We start from the raw sequence: 14,926 nt of genomic DNA on the forward strand, positions 1-14,926 counted from the left end.
AGAAATCTTGTCTTTTTAAATTATTTGTTTGCATTTTAAAAAAATATTCATGAGAATGACTACAGGCCAGGTGCAGTGGGTCATGCCTGCAATCCCAGTGCTTTGGGAGGCCAAGATGGGAGGATCAGTTGAGCACAGGAGTTCAAGACCAGCATGGACAACATGGCAAAACCCCGACTCTACAAAAAATACAAAAATTAGCCAGGCATGGTGGCACACACCTGTGGTCCCAGCTACTCAGGAGGCTGAGATGGAAGGGTCACTTGAGGCTGGGAGCTCAAAGCTGCAGTGAGCTGTGATTGCATCACTGCACTCCAGCCTTGGTGACAGAGTGAGACATTCTCTAAATTAAAAATAAGTAAGTGATGGGCCGGGCGCGGTGGCTCACGCCTGTAATCCCAGCACTTTGGGAGGCTAAGGCGGGTGGATCATGAGGTTAAGAGATCGAGACCATCCTGGTCAACATGGTGAAACCCCGTCACTACTAAAAATACAAAAATTAGATGGGTGTGGTGGCACAAGCTTGTAGTTCCAACTACTCAGGAGGCTGAAGCAGGAGAATTGCTTGAACCCAGGAGGCAGAGGTTGCAGTGAGCCAAGATTGCGCCACTGCATTCTAGCCTGGCACCTGGCAATGCAGGGAGACTCTGTCTCTAAATAAATAAATAAGTGACTACAGTATAACCTGACTCCTGTTGCCATGCAGTCTGCAAGAAAAAAGTAGTAGGAGAAGTGACTCCAACTTCCAGACTAGCTAGAGAGATCAGAATGTTGCTTCACCTGAGGAAGAAGGGGTGCATGGAAAGGCAGGAGATGTTAGTGATAAGACAACTTGTTCAGCTCTGAAGTTGCCCCCACTTTCATAATGGGAAGAAAGGAGAGTACTAACTGAAAAAGAGGAACAACAAAAAAAAGTTATTTGCTTTAAAAATTCTATGTTTCTCATAATAAAACTATCATGCCGGGCGCGGTGGCTCAAGCCTGTAATCCCAGCACTTTGGGAGGCCGAGGCGGGTGGATCACAAGGTCAAGAGATCGAGACCATCCTGGTCAACATGGTGAAGCCCCGTCTCTACTAAAAATACAAAAAATTAGCTGGGCATGGTGGCACGTGCCTGTAATCCCAGCTACTCAGGAGGCTGAGGCAGGAGAATTGCTTGAACCCAGGAGGCAGAGGTTGCGGTGAGCCGAGATCGCGCCATTGCACTCCAGCCTGGGTAACAAGAGCGAAACTCTGTCTCAAAAAAAAAAAACTATCTCAGCATTGGCTGATAAAACAATAAATTCACTGTTTGTCATTTTAATCTTTTCTAAAGTGTTTACTGCTATAAATAATATATTTATGTACTTATTGGGATGTAAATAATTGCTGGGTTTTTTAAAAGTCACTAATTAGAGTTACTATTAAAGGAGGCCTCCAACTGCCTATGGCAGGCATTAAAGTTCATTACCAGTAATCTCACACCTTTAACTAAGACAATATGCTTCGGAGGCCTGGAACATGCCTGATCGCATTAGCATCAAGCCAGCTGTCAGTTAATTGTGCAGAGCTCATTAGAACTTAGAAATGTGAAATTGCAATTGCCCCTTGCCTTTCATTAGGTTCCACCTGGCTTCCCTTCTGCAGAAGAGGCCTATAACTTCTTCACTTTCAACTTTGATCCTGAACCAGAGGATTCAGAAAAAAAAACAAAAGCAAGACACAGAGAGGGAACTCATCAAGAGGAGGAGGAAGGGGAAGAAGAAGAGCCACCTGCACAAGGAAGAGGAAAGGAAACGGTATTTAATTTCAGGATGGTAATGAGGTGCGGGTGGAGGGCTAGGAGGAAAAGGGTGATGTCCCTGCAAGAAACAAAGTGGCTCAGGAGAAACCCGCCACCACTGGTAGAAAGACTCTCCACATCTGCGTTGCAATCCCAAGTACTGAATTCACGTGGCCTCCTGTAGTTCTGGGTTAGACCCTACAGCAGGCGTCCCCAAACTACGGCCTGTGGGCTGCATGCGGCCCCCTGAGGCCATTTATCTGGCCCCCCGCTGCACTTCAGGAAGGGGCACCTCTTTCATTGGTGATCAGTGAGAGGAACACAGTATGTGGCGGCCCTCCAATGGTCTGAGGGACAGTGAACTGGCCCCCTGTGTAAAAAGTTTGGGGCACCTGCCCTACAGTGTGGTAGGAAGGACCTTGATTAAACCTGTTGATCCTTCTTCTGTGGAAAAAAAATTAAATAATGTGACTTGTGGATTTTTCTTGCTACACTCCACATAATGATTATTTATTCCATGTATTTATTCCATGTGCAAAATATGTGCTGCTGAAAGGCAAATGAAACCTCAGTCTCTCTCTTACCATATAACCTTACAAAGTGAGCAGCTTCTTGTGCCTAAACACCACACCCAGGCTACAATTCAAATTCTGTAATCGTGGGTGGTATGTGTGAGAAAAAAGGAGATGACATCATTTAAAAATGGGCAAAGGTATTGAATAGACATTTCTTCAAAGAAGACATGCAAATGGACAATAAGCCCATAAAAAGATACTTACACCATTCAACAGTAGGGAAATGCAAATCAAACCCACAATGAGATATCCCTGCATATCTGTTAGAATGGCTCCTACCAAAAAACAAAATAAGTGTCATAGAGGTTATGGAGAAATTAGATGTTGGTGCATTGCTTGTAGGCATGTAAAATAGTGCAGCTTCTATGAAAAACAGTATGGTAGTTCTTCAAACGTTAATCACAGAATTACAATATGATCCAGAAATTCAATTCCACTCTGTGCATATATCCAAAAGCACTGAAAACAAGAACTTGAACATATACTTGTGCACCAGTGTTCACAGCAGTGTTATTCACAAAAGCCAAGCCAAGTGTTCGTCGGCAGATAAATGGATAAACATAAATATACAACCTCAGAAAGCATGGAAATTCTGACACATGCCACAACATAAGCATACCTTGAAGACATTACACTAAGAAAAGTAAGCCAGTCACAAAAGGATAAATACTGTGTAATTTCACTTATATGAGCTATGTTGTGTAGTAAAAATCATAGCGACAGAAGGTAGAATGGTGGTTGTCAGAGGCTAGAGGAAGGAGAGAATGGAAAGTTACTGTTTAATAGTTACAGAATTTCATTTTGGGAAGACGGACAGGTGGTGGTAATGGTAGTGCCACAATATGAATTTACTTAATGCCACTGAGCTGTTTGCCTAAAAATGGTTAAAATGGACCAGGCACAGTGGCTCATGCCTGCAACGCCAGCACTTTGGGATGCTGAGGCAGGTGGATCACCTGAGGACAAGAGTTCACAACCAGACTGGCCAACATGGTGAAACCCCATCTCTACTAAAAATGCAAATATTAGCTGGGTGTGGTGGTGGCCACCTGTAATCCCAGCTACTTGGGAGGCTGAGGCAGGAAAACTGCTTGAACCCAGGAGGCAGTGGTTGCAGTGGTTGCAGTAAGCTGAGATCACTCCACTGCACTCCAGCGTAGATGACAGAGCAAGACTCCATCTCAAAAAAACAGTTAAAATGGTGGACCTTATATTATATATATTTTACCATATAAAAAAATAAGGAAAACACACTAGGATATTCTAGTATTTGCATAATTGTCATACTTCTATGCTTCACTTACAATCTCCACCCTTGAAAAATGCCTCCCAGAAATGCATTTTTTTAACCTAGATCTCCAGAAGCTTGGGAATATTTTAGCTTATTCTATAATAATTGTTTCACAAATCAGCATTCAGTTTGTTCAGCGTTGATTGAGTGTCCTCCTGCCATGACAGCTAGTTTCCCGAAAGCAAGTAATCTAGAGGAGAACCAAAAACAAAAAAGAAAAACACATAGTTCCTTTTATGATCTGGTCTCAGGAGCCACATACCAACACTTCTGCCATATTTTACTCCAGAGAAGCCAGTCATGAGACATAGTGCACTCTCAAATGGAGGAAAATTGGGCTCCACCTTTTGAAGATAGACGTCTCCAATTGTGAACACCTTCTGAAATTCTGACACTTTCCTCCAAAGGCCACTTCTCCCTTCCTTTTGCCTATTCACTGCCCTAGAAGCTGTGTGCCTAAAACTGCTCTTTTAAATCACACACACTTTGAAGCCCCTTTCCTATAGTCCGTGCTCTGCTCTGCCCAGACACTTAAAGTATTTTCATCTTCAAGGTTGATTTAGTCTTTTTGAACAAAGTTTTACATCCTCTGTAGCCCCTTTCATAGATTCCCATTTCTGTCTTCTCTGTAGTTTTTCTCTGGGTGATTTTGCTCACCATGAAGCAGAGGTGGGGCTGGGGAAAGAAGATTACACACTGCCATCTGGTGATCTTTCATTTTTCACTTGTTTGATGTTTTGACATTCTCTGTCTTCAAATTAAGTTAAAAGCATGGTTTCTACATAAATTCCCTTTTTCCTTCTTATTGTTTTGTATACTTGGGGAGGAAATATTAAGGGCCAGGTAACTAGACTGTCATCGTTGTTTTCAGCTATTGAAAGTCTCCACAGGATTTTAAGAGATGTTCCTCATACATGGATACCAGCTTTAAATTTTTAAAAGAAGGGATGGAAAAATAAAATAGAGGAAGGAGGAGAAGATGTTTGGAAAATATTCAAACAAAATCAATATATATATTGATTTATAGCCTCTTTGCTTTGAATTTTTAAGTGAATCATTTAATTTCATCCTCACAAAGTGCTTAGAGGTAAACTCTATTACTATAACCATCTTATAAGTGAGGAAACTGAGGATCAGAAGGTTAAATAAGCTCTTTCAAGCTCCTCAGGCAGTATAAGGTGAAGCTGGAATTTAAGCCCAGGCAGTCTGAAGAGGATGTGTAGACTGTGCACTTGGTGCCTTTTCCCTTGGGTTAGTGCCAGGTGGAAGGTTAAACTGCTGCATAAAGTGTGAGCCCAATTCTTTACATGAATGGCGAAAGGTAAGTACCCTCAAAGGAGGCCAGATTTGTTGGGATTTTGATTGTTTTGCTTACCACTTCTCTTCTGGTCCAGCCATCTCTGATTTTGACATCTTCCAGGTATGTAGAATAGTGCAAAAACAATTTTTTAAAACGTACTTGTTAAATACAACAGGTTATATAGTTCTGTGCTTTCATTTTTTAAAAAAAGATAAAGATAAATTTGTTGTAGGAAATGTTAAGTTTGATGCGTTTGGTATTGTTAATTATTTTTCTAAGAATCTTAGCATGATTTTTTCTTGTTATTTTTTAACATTATGCAGGATGAGGAAGAATTCCTTAATGGTGATGATGCTGAGGACTTCCTATTGGGCTTAGATCACATGGCTGATGATTTTGTAGCAGTCATACCTGCAGATTATGAAAGCATCCACGATCGGCTGCAGATGGAAAGAGAAATGCTCTTCATACCGAGTAGGCAGACAGGTACTTGCTTTTTTTTATTTTCTTGTTCAGCTTAGACATTGTCACTTACCTTGTAATGAAATATGGTTAGTGTATAAGGATGCTTAATCTCCAGAACTGATTCCCATTTCTAATCTGATTTAACAATCAAGACAAACAATTCAAAAGTGGGCAAAGCTTATGAACAGACACTTTTCAAAAGAAGACACATATGAGGCCAACAAACATATGAAAAAATGCTCATCATCACTGGTCATTAGAAAAATGCAAATCAAAACTATATTGAGATACCATCTCATGCCAGTTAGAACAGCGATCATTAAAAAATCTGGAGACAACATATGCTGGAGAGGATGTGGAGAAATAGGAACGCTTTTAGACTGTTGGTGGGAGTGTAAATTAGTTTGACCATTGTGGAAGATAGTGTGGCGATCCCTCAAGGATCTAGAAATAGAAATTCCATTTGACCCAGCAGTTCCATTACTGGGTATATATCCAAAGGATTACAAATCATTCTATTATAAAGACACATGCACACGGATGTTCACTGTGGCGCTGTTTACAATAGCAAAGACCTGGAACCAACCGAAATGCCCATTGATGATAGACTGGACAGGGAAAATGTGGCACATATACACCGTGGAATACTATGCAGCCATAAGAAAGGATGAGTTCATGGCCTTTGTAGGGACATGGATGAAACTAGAAACCATCATTCTCAGCAAACTGACACAAGAACAGAAAATCAAACACCACATGTTCTCACTCATAGGCGGATGTTGAACAATGAGAATACAGGGACACAGGGGGCAAGCATCTCACACTGGGGTCTGTTGGGTGGGGTTCGGGGAGGGATAGCAGGGGGTGGGGAGGTTGGGGAGGGATAACATGGGGAGAAATGCCAGAGATAGGTGACAGGAGGATGGAGGCAGCAAACCATATTGCCATGTATGTACCTGTGCAACAATCCTTCATGATCTGCACATGTACCCCAGAACCTAATGTACATTAAAACACACACCACACACAGAACATGGAAAAAAATATCCATTCAACAAACGCTTATTGACAGACTAATGGAAGATACACCAGAGTACTGTGGGAACGCTTCATCAAATCAGTGATCAGTTACAGGGCTGAGAGTTTAAGAGAACAGCCTTTCTTTCATCTTAACTTTATCCGCACCCTTGCCTAAGTTACCATCCCTGTGTGTTTTCTTACTACTCTATGACGTTATCTTATAGAGACCTTTGCACCTGTTGCTGCCTATCACTTCCACTACAATCTAAGCTCCAAGGCAGCAAGGGGCCTGGACTGGATTCCTGAGGTCTCATCTGTGCCTGGCACAAGGAAGCTCTCAGTAAAGATGTGTTCTATGAATGAATAAAGCAGTGAATGAATAAGTGAGGCAATGATCATGTTCACTCAAATAAACTTGTTAGTTACAAGGAAATACTTTACCTCATTTAATTCTCCCAGAAGCCCAGTTAAGTAGATTATTATCTCTTCAGTACAGGAGGAAAGAGTAGAAAGAAGTGCCTGGCCCAGTTCACCCAGCTGAAGAGTAATAGAGCTAAAACTTGTCCCTTGTCCTTTGATTTGAATATTACCTTCTTCTCAGTATGCCACAACGATGAGTTACATATTAAATTCTTTAGGTATTTTCTTTAAATACCCAATTCTACAACATGTTGCTACAAGTGAACACATTCATCTTTTCCTTGGTTCTACTTTTATAAATTAGTTTGGAAAATTTGCATTTTCTAATAACATAAATGAAATCTCTGGTGCTTAATTCACCAAACTGCAGATCGAGGTATTTAGATTGGCCCTAATATTTATTTTATGTATCTATAAACTATCTAGTACCTACATATAAAAAGCTTCCTGAGAATGTACAGCCCAGATTTCTGGAAGATGAAGGCCTTTACACCGGGGTAAGACCAGAGGTGTCACGCACCAATCAGAACATCATGGAGAACAGATTGCTGGTGCAGGACCCCGTAAGTATGTACATTTTGCTCCCAAGTGTGGCCAGGGCACACTAGACATAGCTTTTAATTTCCTAACAGGGCAGTTATTGCATCCACTGTACTCATTTCCTCTTGAGGTTATCCACAGAAAGTGGTTCATTTTTTCTTTTAACTTTCTCTCTCAGTACATTTATTGATCCTCAAATAACATAACTTCTAAACTACTCAAAACCCATCTTTGCTAGCTGGATCCACTAAGCCAGATGCTGCTAAGCCAGATGCTGGCAACCTCCTTGACAGAATTTTTTCCTGCTAAGCCAGATGCTGGCAACCTTTTCCTACTTGACAGAATTTTTTGATTATCCCTAGGTAGAATAGTCTCAATTTTGAATTTTTATCCTTAAATGTTTAGCAAATAGAAAATAAATTTTTCTTAAGCATTTATATTTAAGCTTTTTAAGCTTTTGTTTTGTTTTGTTTTTTTGAGAGAGTCTTGCTCTGTTGGCCAGGCTGGAGTGCAACAGTATGTTCTCAGCTCACTGCAACCTCCACCTCCCGGGTTCAAGAGATTCTTTTGCCTCAGCCTCCTGAGTAGCTGGGACTACAGGCGCTTACCACCATGCTCAGCTAATTTTTGTATTTTTAGTAGAGATGGGATTTTATCATGTTAGCCAGGTTGGTCTCAAACTCATGACCTCATAATCTGCCTACCCCAGCCCCGCAAAGTGCTGGGATTACAGGTGTGAGCCACCTCACCCAGCCCTAAGCTCTTTAAAATACTTTTTAGCAGCCAGGGTGTGTGTTTTAAATTAGTTGTGAGAGGTGTTAGTGAAGACTTGCTTTCTTTTTTTTTTTTTTTTTTTTTTGAGACGGAGTTTCACTCTTGTTACCCAGGCTGGAGTGCAATGGCACGATCTCGGCTCACCACAACCTCCGCCTCCTGGGTTCAGGCAATTCTCCTGCCTCAGCCTCCTGAGTAGCTGGGATTACAGGCACACGCCACCATGCCCAGCTAATTTTTTGTATTTTTAGTAGAGACGGGGTTTCACCATGTTGACCAGGATGGTCTCAATCTCTTGACCTCGTGATCCACCCGCCTCGGCCTCCCAAAGTGCTGGGATTACAGGCTTGAGCCACCGCGCCCGGCCAAGACTTGCTTTCTAATGGAAAAAGACTTTTACAGTTCTGCTGGGGAAGGAGTTACATGAAATATATATGTTGACACAGAATTTTCAAGAAATGTTGTTTGTGTTGCAACCCATTTTCTGTTCAATTAGAAGAAAACATAGTGATTCCTTCTGCTTCATCCACAGGAAAGAAGATGGTTTGGAGATGATGGCAGGATCTTAGCTCTGCCAAATCCCATCAAGCCATTTCCTTCAAGGCCACCAGTTGAAACACAGGAGCTGAGCATTAAGGCAGAGCTTGAAATAATGTACAAGAAGGTAGACACTCCCCCACTCCTTTTATAGTACATGAAAATGAAAGTGCTGAAAGTGCTTCACTTTTGAATAGCTTGGGGTGCTGTTTATAACATTCTACTTTAATTTTTTTTAAATAAGTCACTATCTTACACATAAAGAACAAACATCAGGCATATTATGTAAGAGTAAGTCTAATTATGCTTAGTGAGTCCCTTCTTAAACAAGGAGTGAGTTTCATAGCTAGGAATGACCGAGTCTGCATCTTTTTCGTTGTTGTTTCACCAATCCAGGTTAGTTACCTTTATTTTTTTTTTCTTTTGCCCTCTCTTTTCTCTTGTCATCTCACATTTGCTACAGGACCACTTCCCATTTGTTGTCTCTTTATTATATAACTGGAGATTTTCTGTCCTTGGCAAATCCTTTATATTGTATTTTCCTAAGTCTGGTAACAAACTGCCTGATCCCAGCCTTGCTCTACCATTCACTGGGTGAACTTGGCCGTCCGTCTTTCCTGCCTCAATGTCCTTATCTGTAAAGGAGGAATGATAGCAGTGTCTGCCTCCTAGGCTTGCTGTGCAGATTGAACGAGATAATGCACATAAATGCCTAAAACAGAGCTTAGTAACTGCTGGCTATCATTGCAGTTGCCTGCCCTCATATTTAATTACATTGCTCTTGCTTTCCTAGGTGTATTAGTCTGCTATCATGCTGCTATAAAGACATACCCAAGACTGGGCAATTTTGAAAGAGGTTTAATGGACTTACAGTTCCACATGGCTGGGGAGGCCTCACAATCATGGTGAAAGACAAGGAGGAACAAGTCACATCTTGCATGGATGGCAGCAGGCAAAGAGAGAGCTTGTGCAGGGAAACTCCCATTTTTAAAATCATCAGATCTCATGAGACTCATTCACTATTGCAAGAACAGTGCAGGAAAGACCTGCCCCCATAATTCAATCACTTCCCACCTGGTTCTTCCCATGACGTGGGAATTGTGAGAGTTACAATTCAAGATGAGATTTGAGTGAGGACCTAGCCAAACCATATCACTGGCACTGTCTCATTCAGAAACCCATATAATTTTAAATTTGTAACATTCAGCACTGATCATGTAAATGGGATGGGTATAAAAATCATCATTTTGCCTATAAAGCTGAATGATGAGCAGAGAAGACACAGGCCCAGGCAGGGACTCTGAGTACAGTCCTGCTGTCCTACTAACTAGTTGGCAGCTTTGGGAAAGTTCCTTTAACTCTCTAGATATTTTTTCTTAATTGAAAAATAAGAATAATAATAATATTCTCTGCCTCATAGGGTCATGATGAGTACTGAGATGATACATGAGTACAACGTTTTTAAAAATCGTAAAGTTCTATATAATATTGTTATTACAGACAAGTATCAGTGGATGAGTACTTTGTACAGAAGTATGATCCTGGACATAGATTTACAGAACAAAGGTAAAGATAAGTTCCAGCCCATGAGGAATTTATCATCTATTTGGTTACATGACAGAAATACATTATATAATTAGTGATCAAAACAGTATCAACTTACACATTTATTGAATAATCCATCAGTCCATATCATCATCCACCCATTTATTCCATTAATCATGGATATGATCAACACTGAATTGTGGGTTAAAGTTAGAAAATAGAAGAGTAATTAATATGGAGGGTAGGGCATGAGGGAGCCAATGGATCCCATCTGTCTCCTTCTGAAATTCTAAACTAACTTGGAAATACACAGGAGTCAGAGAGGGATCCAGATATCCTTCACACTAAGGGTAAAACCAGATGGCAGAATGCCACTTGAACCCAAGACCAGATGGCTTCCTGTTGCATTTCTCATGAATTATCTTCCCCATCTAGACACAAGCTGAGCAGCTCTGGCATATTTACCAGGTGGAGTGCCAAGGAGACCATGCAGGCCAGTGAGCAGCCTCTCCTTAGATATAGCTAAGACAGGACAGCCAGGGGCCATGGCTTAGCTTTGCACAGCAGGTAACCTGGACTAAGGATCTTGGGCTCCAGCTGACTCTCCAGTCAGACATGTCCTTCCTTCTCTCTTGGAAAGCAGCCAGTGGGGCTGGAAGGGTGGGTAGAGAAGGACAGAGGGCTGCCTTCCAATACTTTTGAGAAGTGAAATCTTCCTATCATATGAGTAGAAATAGAGGAAAGTCAAAAAAGAAGAGTCCTACTGAAAGGACCTCATCATAAAGCATCACAGAGCAAAGGAATTTAGAGAAGGAAGAAGTCCAAAGGGGCTGACATCTTCCAAGGGCATTAATTGGAGAGCTATTCTTTGAACACATAAAAACATGAAGAATGTCTTAGACTGCATAAGAAAGAAGCAAAGAGGGTTAAGGTAAATGGAGGAGATAATAAGTCTCTCTCTTTATTATTCCGTAACAGGTCACTTACTAAATTTGTTGCTGAGTTGTATACCTCAGTCTTTTTAAAAAATGTAATTATGTAACCTTCCAATTATTCAAACCACAGTGCTTTTCTTCCAGAATTAACATTTTTACCATTGTATTTATTTACTTTAATCTTGTCCTTCATTTATTCAGTCTGTCTCTTGCCAAAAATAGTTTTTCCATTGTTCCATGCAATAGGTTTGCCTTTAAGAAAAAAAAATTAAATGCCTACAGGCTCTATTTTCAGTCTTATTTCCAAACAGACCTTCCACCTAGGAGTTTTTGACATGATGCAAGAGCAGAGAAATAGGTCAGCAGGCAAAGATTGTTTTGCTCATGTATCATTAATCCATTTTCTTTCTCCCTCTCTGGTTATGCTGAAAGTGACTTAGGGACCAGAAATGGGTTATATTCTTTTTCTTAACTCTCACATAGCAGTCTGCCTATGACATAGAAATACCTCAATGAAACTGCAAATTGAATGTCATTAAAATGACTTTGCTGTATATATTAAAAGAAATTTCTTTTTTTCTATGTCTCTCTCTGACTCAGCTGTCTCTCCTGCAAAATACTGGTTTTCCTTAGGGTCTGGTTTTGTCCTGGCATCCACATAATGGAAAACCAAGTCAGAGTGCCAAATCAAAAGTTGGCAATTACAGCTAGGAGCAGTGGTTCACACCTGTAATCCCAAAGCTCTGGGAGGCTAACATGGGAGGATTGCTTGAAGCCACGGATTTGAGAACAGCCTGGACAACATGCTGAGACCCCCTACTTCTACGAAAAATAAAAAAGCAGCCAAATGTGGTGGCACATGCCTGTGGTCCCAGCTGCTCAGGAGGCTGAAACAGGAGGATCACTTGAGCTCAGGAATGCAAGGTTGTAGTGAGCTATGATCACACTACTGCACTCCAGCTTAGTTGACAGAGTGAGACCTTGTCTCTAAAAAAAAACATACTTACACACATGCAAGGAAAAATGTTAAGGAAAAACAAGGTTGGCATTTCCCTGGGCCCGTAACAGAGCCTTGATGAATTTACGCCTTAGAGCACTCAGGTCTGATGCTAACTTCACCCCACAGGATTGACCAACACAGATCACCTGTTTGACTCAAGCCCAGTTGTTCTTTGATTAGGAATATTACACTGTCAACTCAAATGATGGATTGTGTGGCCTCCCATTAGAGAATTTAAGAGTTTTATTTAGAAGGGAGCTGGTATTCAGCCCTGCTTTTTTGAACTTTTTTTTTAAGTACAGAGGGGGGAAAAAGTAGTTTTTAAAAGTGAAATATTCTGTTCCTAATATGGCCTCAATATTAGGATGTTCTTAAATTGATATGAGACCATTAAAGATAGAAAAATGCAAAAAGGAATTAGCTGTCATGCAAAGAAAACCGTTAAACCTCAAATAAGAAAGAATACAATTTAATACATCTTAAGAAGTAACTAATCCAAAAATAAAAAAAATTAAAATGCTAGATAGGACCTTGCAGGTAAAACATAAACAAAATAAAATGCAGTTTGCCTAATCATGATAGCAAAGTAGGTTAAAGTTGTTGAAAGGCAGGCCAGGCATGCTAGCTCATGCCTGTAATCCCAACACTTTGGGAAGCCGAGGTGGGCAGATCACCTGAGGTCAGGAGTTGAAGACAAGCTTGGCCAACATGGTAAAACCCTGTCTCTACTAAAAATATAAAAATTAGCTGGGTGTGGTGTAAGCTAAGCTACTCGGGAGGCTGAGGCAGGAATGTTGCTTGAAACCGGGAGGCAGACATTGCAGTGAGCAGAGAACGTGACATTGCACTCCAGCCTGGGCAACAAGAGCAAAACTCTGTCTTTAAAAAATAAAAGTTGTTGAAAAGGAATACAAGCATCTCCCTTCCCTCCTTCCTTCCTTCCCTCCTTTCCTCCTTCCTTCCTTTCTTCCTTCCTTTTTGTTACTTCCATCCTTAACTGAAAGCCTAATATATTCTTACTTGTGCTACATTCTGGGAATAGGGGGAGCAACCTTATCTTGGCCATAGAGAGACTTCCTGCCTTGGCTGGAAAGACAGAAGTGGAAGCAGCTGTTAAAGGCCCTGCAATGTGTAGGAGCCTCCCCTTTTCAGAACCGCATGCCCATTAGAGGAATGCGTCATGATTCCAAGCTCCTGCAGAGGTATCACTAGATAAAATTGTCACTTTCCCATCATTATTCTTACCAGTTTTTCAACAAAGCATCGTTAATCTGCTGCATTCTAAGCACTGCACCACCTAGGACTTTTTCGGTTGCATATGATGGAAACCCATTACAAACTAGCTTAACCAAAGAGGGAACTTAGTGGTTCACAAAACTGTAAAGGATCTGGGAATAAGTCATAAAATGAAGGAGGACTTTTAGGAAACAAGGCCTCAGGGGCTGGGACCAGGGCTTTGAAGAGAGCCAGCAGGCCTCTCTTCCACCTCTGTTTTCTCTGGTTATTCTTGAATACTGGTGGGCCTCATTCTCTGCAATTGCATACAGGACAGAATTCTCTGCATATTAGGAGATGTGTCCTTTGATAAACTAAGCTTAACAACTCCAGAAGGAAAGAATCATATTTTTCCCCACAGTTCATATTATCAATACCAAAAAATAAACTCTAGTCAGTCGCAAGTGGATCATTATCCATTAACCTCATGTCCAGGAAACATGGTGTGTTTCCAGAAGATGGGAAATGAGAAAGCTTCCCAGGGAAGAGCATAATAATAATTCTAGAATCTACTCCAGGCTCTAAGGTAGACCCAGGCTTTATTGCTATTATTTCCTGAGGGCAAATGTAGAAACTTGTATTTTAAACTTATCAAAACTTATCAATGATTATTATTTTTCTGTACAATTTTTTTTTTTTTTTTTTTTGAGATGGAGTCTCGCTCAGACGCCCAGGCTGGAGTGCAGTAGTGAGAACTCAGAGAACTCAGCTCATTACAACTCCTGCCTCCTGGGTTCAGGCAGTTCTCTACCTCAGCCTACTGAATATCTGGGAAAACAGGCACCCACTACCATGCCTGGCTAATTTTTGTATTTTTAATAGAGATGGGGTTTCACTATCTTGGCCAGGATGGTCTTGAACTCCTGATCTCATGATCTACCCGCCTTGGCTTCCCAAAGTGCTGGGGTTACAAGTGTGAGCCACTGCGCCCAGCCTTCTGTACAATTTTTTCTTTTTTTTCTTTTTTGGTATGCCTCTCTGCACATGCATACCAAAAAAGAAATGGTTGTTCTCTGAGAACTTCCACAGGTAATACATACTCATTTTCTTAGAGTTTTGGTTTTCAGTTTTCAACTGAAGACTAAAATATTAAATCAATTTTAAAGTTAAAATATACTCTAAATATTATCCCTTCTTGGGAGTAACTGTTGCTACTGTGTTTATGAAAGCTGTCAATATATAAGAAAGGAAAACAGATGCAAAAAAGAAAAACAAGGAACTAGGTGTCTTCCTCCCCAATAGGAGGAGAGGTGGAGTCTTTTGATCGGTTTAGCCCAATCACTACCAGGTGTCCTGAAACACTTTTATACTTGGTTGAGCTGAGCCTAAGGCAGAAACCGCTAGCAAGTTTTGGAACTTAAGCTAATGCAGATTTGTGGCAGGAGGTGCAAAGTACAGGTGACCTACATTACATTACAAATAAATAAAACCGCTGTACCCATGTTATTTACTCATACCAAGAAAAGGACAAGATGGAACCTGAGAG

The 14,926-nt window shown here is 40.9% G+C and overlaps 1 protein-coding gene across 6 annotated transcripts in view; it reads left to right on the top strand.

The window, feature by feature from the left end:
- The window catches only part of CC2D2A (coiled-coil and C2 domain containing 2A), a 134,657-nt gene that overhangs the window by 43,740 nt on the left and 75,991 nt on the right, over positions 1 to 14,926 (top strand). For all 6 annotated transcript variants that reach the window (XM_003927449.4, XM_074395913.1, XM_074395912.1 and 3 more), the window contains 4 exons: positions 1,603 to 1,779; positions 5,253 to 5,415; positions 7,261 to 7,397; positions 8,681 to 8,812. In XM_003927449.4, coding sequence (XP_003927498.2) covers positions 1,603 to 1,779; positions 5,253 to 5,415; positions 7,261 to 7,397; positions 8,681 to 8,812 — 609 coding nt within the window. The remainder of the gene's footprint in view (positions 1 to 1,602; positions 1,780 to 5,252; positions 5,416 to 7,260; positions 7,398 to 8,680; positions 8,813 to 14,926) is intronic.

Source organism: Saimiri boliviensis, chromosome 3 (assembly GCF_048565385.1).
Source record: "Saimiri boliviensis isolate mSaiBol1 chromosome 3, mSaiBol1.pri, whole genome shotgun sequence".
NCBI lineage: Eukaryota > Metazoa > Chordata > Mammalia > Primates > Cebidae > Saimiri > Saimiri boliviensis.